We start from the raw sequence: 11,084 nt of genomic DNA on the forward strand, positions 1-11,084 counted from the left end.
GTCACGGTCCATGTGTGTGTGAGCATCACGGTCCATGTGCATGTGAGCGTCATGGTCCATGTGTGTGTGAGTGCCACGGTCCATGTGCATGTGAGCATCACGGTCCATGTGCGTGTGAGCGTCACGGTCCATGTGCGTGTGAGCGTCACTGTCCATGTGCGTGTGAGCATCACGGTCCATGTGTGTGTGAGCATCACGGTCCATGTGCGTGTGAACATCATGGTCCATGTGTGTGTGAGCATCACGGTCCATGTGCGTGTGAGCATCACAGTCCATAGGCCTTACTCCATTTGATCCTCGCAATCTGGGAGGGAAGTAAAATAGGTTTCAGCTCGTGTTGCCAGGAGAAACGGAGGCTGAGAATAGTTAGGTGGCTTGCCAAGTTCACACCACGAGGCAGAACTGGAGCCAGAAGCAAGGCTTCCAACTTCACACTCTCCACAGTTGCTGACTCAACTCCTCTCTACCTTCCCTGCCATATGGCCACTTCCCCAACTAACTCCCAACTCCAGCGAGTCTGACCCATCCTTCACCTGCCTTCTCTGGGGCCCCAGCTCCCAGCGAGTGCTTAGGAGATGGTCTATTAACTAAGGGTCCCCCTGACTTTTCTACTACCTCAGAGACTTTTTGTTTGTTTGTTTGTTTTGTTTTTTTGTTTTTCGAGACAGGGTTTCCCTGTAGTTTCTAGAGCCTGTCCTGGAGCTAGCTCTTGTAGACCAGGCTGGCCTCGAACTCAGAGATCCGCCTGCCTCTGCCTCCCGAGTGCTGGGATTAAAGGCGTGCGCCACCACCGCCCGGCCTCAGAGACGTTTTTTAAGACAGAGTCCTTCTTTGCACTATATGCTGGTGCAGAACTGGATTCAAATTTACTGCAGTCCTTCTGCCTCAGCCTCCCAAGCCCTAAGTGGCATAAGCCGCTCCACCAGGCGATGAGGGTTCGATGTCTTTGTTGTTGCTATTGGTGGTAGTGGTGGGTTGGTTTGCTTGCTTTTGCAGCTTAAGCAGCATTGGAAGACAGTATCTCTTCCTGAACTGTTTTTGTTGTTTGGGAAGATTAGAGTAGAAGGATTCAGCTGTGGGCTCTGGGTTATAGAGTCCTTTGCTCCATTCTCACTTACTAGCTTAGTGGTCCTGACAAATTTCTTCATTGATTTAGGCTCTGGTTCTCTAACCATTGGGTGGGGAGAGCAGCACCATGGTTCTCAGAGGATTGCAAGGACACATCCATGATGCCCACAGCCAAGTACCAACAACTAGAAAGCATCTGCTGGACAGTAGCTCCATCCTTAAGTGCCCGGACCCACCCTGAGGACTGCCTTTCTGTTCCGGAGGAGCTCACGTGGTGCCTGAGTGAAGCAAGTGTAACCACTTTAGAAATAAAAATGTAACAACTCCCAGTTCACACCCCCAGTAGTGAAGGCCGTAACAACAGCTCCCGATTGGAAACAGTGCCTTAGAAGAAGTTGAAAAACAACAGAATAATTTATTTCTTCAGAAAATATTAACCATACATATTTCCTATTTATATTTTGTTACAAAAAGTGATGATTTCATGGATTCCAATCAACCTGCATGGTTTAAGCACCATCCTTGCAAAGCTTTTCTTAGCCAAATGACTTTGCATTGCTGATCTTAATTGTATTTCTATATTTCTCCAATATTCTAAATTAGAAGCAAATGGATTCCAGGATAGCTACCTCTGTTCTCTAATGCTAACCGCCTGGAGAGTATAGCAAGAAGTAGTACCAAATCCACACACCACTCTGCAGAACGATTTTAGCCAGTAAAAGAACGTGTGGAACAAATTCAGTGTTTCCAATATCAAATATGAGTATTTTCAACTCCATCCTAGCCCAAGAAGTAGCAGTAAGAATATTTTTAAACATACAGCATTATCCCTGCCTCTAAAAGAGCTGTTATTGTCTGTAGAGCCCCTCCCCCCATAGTCCCAGCATTTTCACAGCTCAAAGCTCCAACCCTAACGACGGTCTGAGTCCAGTGTTCAGATAAATGACATTTCAGAGTCCCCATTAGGAAAAGCAATAGATCTGCTTCTGACGGCCACTTCAGACAGAGTCCATTCATTGCTCCAGAAGCACAGATGGGTCCCCATTTCTCAGTAAGAACCAGAGATGGCAAAGGCATCGAGCAGCCGTGTTTAATGGTCGGGAAGCCATTCAGCATCCTTCTTCATTACCCATGGCTGTGCAGCCCTCAGCAAGCCTCTTAGCCTTCATTTCTCAGCTTCCTTCCCTGTAGAACGTGTCTGTTTGTACGTGTGCTTTGAGTTCAGCTCACGGTGCTCAGTTAGGGTGCCCGGCACTCAGTTAGGGTGCTTCCGCCAGAGCTGTAGAACATGTCCGTTTGTATGTGTCCGTTTGTATGTCAGCTCACGGAGCCCGGCGCTCTGTTAGGGTGCCTCCGCCAGAGCTTTCGAACATGTCCGTTTGTGTGTGTCTGTTTGTATGTCAGCTCCCGGAGCCCGGCGCTCTGTTAGGGCGCCTCTGCCAGAGCTCCTGTTGATGCTAGGAGTAGTACCAACAACAGCCATGCTGCTATTCTCTCCTTAATATCCTGAGCTAAAAGACAAGCTCTGGCTCTGAGCTGGGTACCAAATAGCAACCTAGGAATCCAGCCATTCAGAGGCTGGCCATCCATGAGGCCAAGCTGGAAGCACCAAGGCCATCTGTGGTGGAGGAGAAGTAGATGACGGGCTCTCCTTCTCCTACCCCAATCTCTGAGTCCCTTTTGAGAGTCCCCCCACCTTAGGCCTCAGCAAAGGTTCCTGTCAGCGCTTCCTCGACTTGTAGTCAAATTCTCCAGCACCAAGACATAGCTCCAGCTCTCTTCCTTCTTCCAGCTTGTGTGCTCCTCAACAGTAGAGGTATTTCACTGCAGATGAGAGCCGTCTAGGCAAACAGATGCTGGTTTACGACGACAGGCAGTGTATTCCGAGCAGATCCGATCCTGGGTTACTACAGTTTGAGTGGTATTTCATAAAACAAGATGTTGAAATACAGTTCCCATGTACAAGAGGTTTACAAGGGGGTTTTCATATGTTTGCATGCATGCCTTCCTATGAATATCACAAGACAAGCTTTGTGGAGTTGGTTCTTTACATGGCTTCTAAGCATCGATCTCAGGCCTCAGGGTCTACACAGCAAACGCCTTTCCCTGTCTGGTCACCTTGCCAGCATGTAAAGTGAAATTTGAGCTCCTGCAAGATAATTCAAGAGATCATATATCTTTTAACTCAAAAATAACCATGTGTGCATAATCTGTGCTGTATATAAAATATATGCTTAGATATTGATCAGTTTGTGTTCTACGAGAGATGGGAAAGCAGGAAGGGAAAGGAATGTGATCCTAGCTTAAGAAGAGGACCTGTTTCTCTCTCCATATAGTGTAAGGCATTTGTGGTCTGTTTTATCTGTGACTCTTCAGGACACTCCATAGCACAGTGGTCAGTGGCTGCAGGGACGGAGCCTTTCAAGCAGTTGATAAGATTAACAGAAAAGAACATTTCTGAAATCTCAAGGGAACACACTCTGCCCTGGGAACCAGAGCTTCTGCCTGCCCCGCTCCTTAGTCAGGCACCACAAGAGGGAGAACTGTCCTCAGCTCTCGGTGGCTTGCTTCCCTTGTCTCTCACCACTCCCCCCCCCCTCCGCAGACCTATTTTCTCTCTGACATTGCCAATTCTCCACCATCTTCCCTCTCAAAACAGGTACAAGTCGCAGACACAAATGCACCCTTGACAGAGCATACTTTAAATGTGGCCCTTTTGCCCTAAAGTGTTTCTTCAAGTAGGATTTGGTTTCAGGCTGTCTATTTCTCCTTCATTCACTTACCAAATATTCATCAAGCACTCATTATTTGGGTCAAGCACTGTGCTGGTTTTTAAGTCCACTGTGACTAACAAGGTCAGTGTGGTCACTGTCTTCATGAAACGTGTAACTAGTATTTGAGACTGACGTCAATCAAGTCAATAACAAAAGTAGATAAGTACTATGAGAATATAAAACCGGATGCTGTTGAGAGGCATGCTTACTATACATTGGAGATCTCTGGGATACCACTCAAGAGCACCCTGAAGGGTAGAGGAGAACCCTCCAGTGCAAGCAGCTCGGAGGAGAACTTCCTACAGCAGGCCAGGCCGCTGACAAGAGCATCCCCAAATGAACTAAGTGCGTTTGAGGAACTAAGCAGGAGGGCATTTTGTTTGGGTGGGTGAGGGAATGGGGATGAGACTGTGAAAAATGTCAGGACCTAGATCCCACAGGCTTTTGCAGATTATGCTAATTATTATGAGTTTTACTCTAAGAGCAGTGAAAATTTAAGCAAGAATGGGCATGATCCAACTTGTTTATCAAAGTCGCTGTCACATACGTTACATGGAGAGTCACTGGAGTTACTCAAGCATAGAAACAAAAAGTGGCTTATGGCAACAGCTCATAGGGTGTAGGAGTCTACTCTGTATGCTGTGAATATGCTTTATCACCATTGGTTAATAAGGGAGCTGCTTTGGCCTATGGCAGGGCAGAATAGAGCAAGGTATGAAATCTAAGCAGAGATAGAGGGGGAAAGAAGACAGACACCATGTAGCTGCCAAAGGAGAAATAGGCCAGTAAACCACAAGCCTCGTGGTAAAAAATATAAAATAATAGAAATGGGTTAATTCAAGATGTAAGAGTTAGTTAATAAGAAGCCTGAGCTAATAGGCCAAACAGTGTTGTGATTAATATACTTTCTGTGTGATTATTCGGGGTCTCAGCAGCTGGAAAACGAAAAAGCATTTACATAATGGTGCCCAACGTAAGGCGCCAAATTATAGTCGTATCAAAGAGTTTCACGACAGCCTGGAACGGAGTGAATGAACTCACTGGGAATGAACTCACAGTAAGGGTAGTGATCTGCTACCTCTGTTGGTCTAGGAACCAGGAACCAAATCCAGCAGAAAAAAAAGGGGGGGCTGCACACGCTTTTCTTCTGCACTTAGAATGCCTGAGACCACGCCCAAAGTGGGCCGGTAGCTTATAGGTCATTAACTGCAGGAGTTCCCACAACCTTGCTCAAGGCCTTGAAACCAAAGCAGCTTCCTCCGGGCAAGCCATTGCTTAGCACAGACAGGTGGTGGTTGGTGGTGGCTCACCATTTATAACATGTCTCTGAACAGGGCTGAAATTGAATACAGTTTTAGAATGTAGAACTTCTTCTTTTTTGTTTTTCGAGACAGGGTTTCTCTGTGGCTTTGGAGCCTGTCCTGGAGCTAGCTCTTGTAGACCAGGCTGGCCTCGAACTCAGAGATCCGCCTGCCTCTGCCTCCTGAGTGTTGGGATTAAAGGCGTGCGTGCGCCACCACCGCCTGGCCCTAGAAAGTAGAACTTCTATAATCTCCCCAAGGGAATATGGTCACTGGTGGCCTTCTTTTAAATGTGACTGTCTTTTTTTTAATATTATTTATTTATTTACTATGTATACAATATTCTGTCTGTGTGTATGCTTGCAGGCCTCATTACAGATGGCTGTGAGCCACCATGTGGTTGCTGGGAATTGAACTCAGGACCTTTGGAAGAACAGAACAATGCTCTCTTAACCGCTGAGCCATCTCTCCAGCCCCCCAAAATGTGACTGTCTTGATCATCCTGTATTAGCTGCATCCTTCTAGACACTGCCCCTTATCTTGAATTATATTAGTAAAAGAGAAGGTAAAGTTGCTAGAGCCCATTTGTATACGAAGATGGGACTAATAAAAAGATGCATTAGATTTGTGAGATCAAAAAAAGGAAGCAATCCAGCGTGACATCCACCATCTACCATGGAGAGATGGTGGAGGGAAGGTTTCCAGTTTTTTAGTTATTGCAGATGGCAATACATTTTTCAAGGAGAGCTATCAAGAAGGCAGATGGGTTACACAGCACGGAGTCATTGGGTAGAATACAGCCCAGCAGTAACATTGGGAGCTTTGTATACAGGCTTTACAAATAGAAGAGAATGCCCCAGAGAGACTGTAGTGAGGGAAAACTACCTAAGACTAAAGCCCTAATAAGGTCGTGGAAAAGAGGATTCAGGTGAGGAGCAGGAGACTAGGGTGTCATGAAGTTATGAGTTCAGTTTACTTATGGAAATACTTGTCTGTATGAGAATGTGGTATAGGAAGTTGGATACACAGAGGTGTCCTCTGGATTTGACACAAAAGTATCACTGAGTTGGACAGGGTACGAGAGGAAACACAAATAAAGCAAATTTGATTCTAGCCACTGCACCTGGGACATTGTTTGGACAGAGCAGGTGCAGAAATCCCAGAAGGCCAGGTTTCAACTTTGCAGGATGCACCCAGTTACAGATCCTGTTAGAAAACCTCAGAGAAGATGCTGAGGAGACATCTTCCTCAACCACTTGATAAATGTGCATAATCACGCACCCTAACCTGTGCCGGACCCATCACCGTGCACCCTAACCTGTGCCAGGCCCATCACCGTGCACCCTAGCTTGTTGTTGGGTCCTAGATCACACATTTCAAACAGTTTTCAGGTCCATGATCATGCACTTTTGCCTGTGCTGGGCCCAGGACCACACACCTTAGCCTGTTCCTAAGTAGAAGAAAGAAAGAAAAAAAAGAATGAAGTTAGGAAAACAAAAACACATGACCTAAGGAATCAGTCCAGGGAATCCGAAATTAGGAATCAAATTACTGAAGTTGAGTAATTCTTTCATTGTACATCACGATGTCATGAGCTTTCGACTTTGAAAGATTAGAGAAGGGGTCTCCCCGTCCCTAACCCTCTCACCCTGTTACTGAGGTGCCTTGTGGAGCCCCACAAGCTCGTGCCTGTGTGGGTACTGCGTGACCAGAACTGAACTATAGAGCTCCTTCACTCAAAAATAAAAAGATACACACATATAAAGATTTAAGCTTCTGAAATGTTTTACTTTATACACAGTTAATTTTAATTAACACAAAAACTAAGCATTCTCCTTCAGTTTTTAATCACTTAATAAAATTCCTTGAAAATCTTTTTTATAGTAAGATTTGCATTTGTAGATAAACCCATCTTTACTTTTCATAGGGAGAGTTACTGGAGACAGGAAAGAGTAGAAGGAGAAAGACTAAGGCTTCAGAAATGATTCCAGACCCACTAACGACAGCTGCTTACATGTGCAGATTAATACTTTTCACGGTCTGAAGAGAACCCTCCTGTTCAATCCGGCACTTCTCTCAGTCAGTAAAAAGGGTAAAGAAACCCAAAATGGTAGCCATTCTATAATTCTATAAATTTGGCCAAGCTAATTAACCTTTTTTCTGCTTCAATTCCTTCTTCAGGAAATGGTATACGTAATGTCAGCCTCTCCCTTGTGTCTCAGGAGAAATTTAAGGGCAGCTAATTGATGCTACCACATGTGATATAGGGGGGGGGGGGGGGAAGGAAGAGCTGCTAACATACAGAATGTCACTGCCATGGTCCTGGACAGAAAGGGCTATTCACAAACTACGAAGGTCTTTAAGTGGTGTGTTTAGCTGCTTAAGGCAATATTTTCCCATACTGACAAATTACCACTCTCTGTCGTATATTACTTGGATTTTTAAAATATTTATTTATTTATTATGTATACAATATTCTGTCTGTCTGTATGCCTGCTGGCCAGAAGAGGGCACCAGACCTCATTACAGATGGCTGTGAGCCACCATGTTGTTGCTGGGAATTGAACTCAGGACCTCTGGAAGAGCAGGCAATGCTCTTAACCTCTGAGCCATCTCTCCAGCCCTATTACTTGGATTTTCAACGCTAGCCCGCAGCTGGACATGGTCCTGTTTTCACCGAACACATCCATGATTTATGATGTGAACATACGGAGAGAAGGAAGATCGTTAACACTGTGCCCAAACAACCTATTCAGATTTCACATAGAAGGGGAAACTTTTTATAGCTAATTTCGTATTTTAAAGGTGGCCAGAACTGTTGGGGAAAATACCATTTTCCCTCCTCATCTAAGTCACTATTAGAGATGCTCTGTAAACGTTCTCAACTTTTAAAACAAAGCAGAGTCCTGGTAAATGTGGACTGGACACACACAAGGCCACCTCTGACCCCTGTCACAGAGGTCACCAGCTACTCAGAATTCAGTATGAATGTGGCTTCTGTGTTCCTCCACTCATATATCAGTTCCTTGGAGAAAATTACATCCCAGAACGGTATTACAAAACTTAAGGCTTTTCAAAGGTCATGAGACATATCGCTCACAAATATCAAGGTTCCTGTATTGGATTTCCCTGTATTATTTTTGCCTTAGGGTAAAGAAGTTCGGGGTAATGTTATTGTTTGTGGTCATAACTAACTCATCTTTGATTTCTCACACATCTGTTCCCTACTTGGCTTCTGGCCAGTGTTCTAAGTCATTTCATACACACATACACATGTTGTTTTGTTAAGTTGTTTTAAATACATTTTGGAAATAAACCCAGTAAATCTTCAATAGATGTTTTCAGCTCACTAGGCTTTCCAGAAACAGTCCCGTTTATCTTAGTCTAGGAGGTATCCATCTTAAAACTACCAAAAATAGCTGGGCGGTGGTGGCGCACGCCTTTAATCCCAGCACTCGGGAGGCAGAGGCAGGCGGATCTCTGTTAGTTCAAGGCCAGCCTGGTCTACAAGAGCTAGTTCCAGGACAGGCTCTAAAAAAGCTGCAGAGAAACCCTGTCTCGAAAAACCAAAAAAAAAAAAAAAAAAAAAAAAACCCTACCAAAAATAAAAAAGAAAGAAAGAAAGGGAGACACACACACACACACACACACACACACACACACACACACACAGAGGTGGGAGGGACGGAAGGAAGGAAGGAAGGAAGGAAGGAAGGAAGGAAGGAAGGAAGGAAGGAAGGAAGGAAGGAAAAATAGGAAAAATCAAAGACAACGATTTTCTTTTTAAGGCAAAAGAGCAATGATAGTTTCAGATGAATCTATCCAAAAATCCCAAAATTATCAGGCAATAGCTGAGAACTATGACTTGAGCGACACCTAATGGTGGAGAAAAATCACTAGCCAGACTCTTAAATCCTGGCTTTTAACCAACTCCCTCAGAATCCCTGGGTGCTGCTAAAAACAAAAGCCGCTTCGCCGCTGCTGGCCAGGGCCACTGGGCGCTGTGTAGTTTCACAACCACCGTGGAGCTGAGAGCCATTGGTTATTGTCAAGTCGGTGTCCCTGCTAGACTTGACACCGTATTAGCCCAGCCCGAGGCTAAGGGATTAGGCCCGAGCTGTGCCTTGAACCCTGTGCACCGATGCAGACCGGGGTCGGGTGGGGAGCAGAATCCCTGGGGGCGGCTGGCTGCCCCCTTGGCAGTGATGGGTGCTAGCTGGGGGGCCCCTGAGAACAGCCTCCAGGCTGCCAGCCCAGGTCTCGTGCGAGGGGGGTGGGGAGCTGGAGCAGGAGCCGTGGCGCGCCCTAACACTGTGCTTCGTGTCCGCAGACGAACCCCACGCCTGGAGTGCTGCCGCTGCCGCCGCCCCAGGCCTGCCGGAAGTAGGCGTCTCCCTCGAAGACATCCTCTCTCCATTCTCTCCATCACATCCAGCCCCACCCTCCGACCCTTCCCCCCAGAGAGGCCCTGACCCGACTTGGGAGAGCCAAAGGGAACGCGACGTTAGGAAACCAAAGGAGCTTGCGGCCGGCGGCCAGAAGAAGCAGCGCCTGGGGGAGCAGCAGAGGGAGCGCTCGGCGAGCCCGCAGCGCAGCAGCGCGCGCCCGAGGCTGGAGGAGGCGCCCGGCGGCCAGGGGAGGCCCGAGGCCGGCAGGCCCGCCTCGGAGGCGGCCGACGGGAAGGAGGCGCTGCGGGGCCGGTGCGAGGGCCCCGGGGCCGAGGCCAAGGGGGGCGTGCGCCCGGGCTCCCGCCCCGCACCACGGCCCCCGACGGGCGGCCCGGCGCGCAAGGCGGGGGCGGTGGCGCCGGGGCCCTGGAAGGTGCCGGGCTCCGACAAGCTGCCGGGCGCCCTGCAGCCCGGCGCCTCGGCCGCGGGCAGATGAGGGGGCCCCCAGGCGCCTCCACGCAGGCCGCTCTTCCCGGCTTCCGTCTCACGGCGTTTTAATTTATTTTCATTGTCACACGCAGAGATCCACGCGAGACGCCGAGGCCCGGGAGCATCGGTGGGCCGTGCGACGCGCGTGGGCGGCACGGCAAGGGGTGCGCGCAGACCTAAACTGATCCTAAAGCCCCCAACCCCCCGGTTGCATGGTGGGAGCTTTGGCAGCTACGGAAGAACCAAAATCACGCAAACATCACAGAGAGACAGTGCAGTGTAGCTTTAGTTTCAAAAGAGAAAAAGAAGTACCCCCCACTGCATGAAGGTTTCGGATGTCATCCAAACTTTATATCAAGAAACTGGACAAGTTCAGAGCAATCACAAACTGGAATATCGCCTTAAAAAAATAATCAAACTGCACGGAGCAAGTGGAAACTGAGACAAGATTATATCTTTTAATTGATCTAAAGTGTTGTAAATAAGTCGTTCTTGACATATCTAGACAGGGGTTAAAGGGTTTCTTTGAAACATTCAGAACTGTTCGCCCATGACGTTTCCATAGCTCACCCCGGGCATCCACCGACGGTATTAGCACCGTTCCCTGCCTACTGCGGGATGTTAGATACCTAGTGAATTCACTGGTGGGATGCCGTTCTTACTGCCATTTCTGTGATCAAGTCGCATTTCTGTACATTTTCAGTAGTAGGGAAAAAAAGGTTTTAAAAATTGTATCCTAGGGAACAGTTTGCCGTAAGTCAGAATTTTGCAGGTTAGCTCGTAGATCTTAATTGGTTTTCCTCTAAAATATGAGTTTTATAAGCAGAAGACCACGATCTGTTTCATGGAGATTGGCAACGCTGCATTTCCTTCCTGAAAAGGCTTTCCTGTCATGCCGGACGCAGAGAGATAGGTAGCTGCTTTGTTAGCAATGTTCTATTTTACCTACTTTATTGTCTTATTTTAAGACTTCTTCATTACTTCCTTGGCACTTTTGGCAAAGCATTTGTCCTATATTTCTCAAATTAGAATGAACCTCTAATATTAAAAGCGTTATGATAACT

The 11,084-nt window shown here is 47.1% G+C and overlaps 1 protein-coding gene across 2 annotated transcripts in view; it reads left to right on the forward strand.

The window, feature by feature from the left end:
* Positions 1-10,027, forward strand: part of Magi2 (membrane associated guanylate kinase, WW and PDZ domain containing 2) — a 1,324,802-nt gene extending 1,314,775 nt beyond the window's left edge. For both annotated transcript variants that reach the window (XM_038315349.1, XM_038315350.1), the window contains one exon: positions 9,474-10,027. In XM_038315349.1, the coding sequence (XP_038171277.1) occupies positions 9,474-10,027 (554 nt within the window). The remainder of the gene's footprint in view (positions 1-9,473) is intronic.
* The last annotated feature ends 1,057 nt before the right edge of the window (positions 10,028-11,084 follow it).

The sequence above is a fragment of the Arvicola amphibius genome, chromosome 18, assembly GCF_903992535.2.
Source record: "Arvicola amphibius chromosome 18, mArvAmp1.2, whole genome shotgun sequence".
In the NCBI taxonomy this organism is placed as follows: domain Eukaryota; kingdom Metazoa; phylum Chordata; class Mammalia; order Rodentia; family Cricetidae; genus Arvicola; species Arvicola amphibius.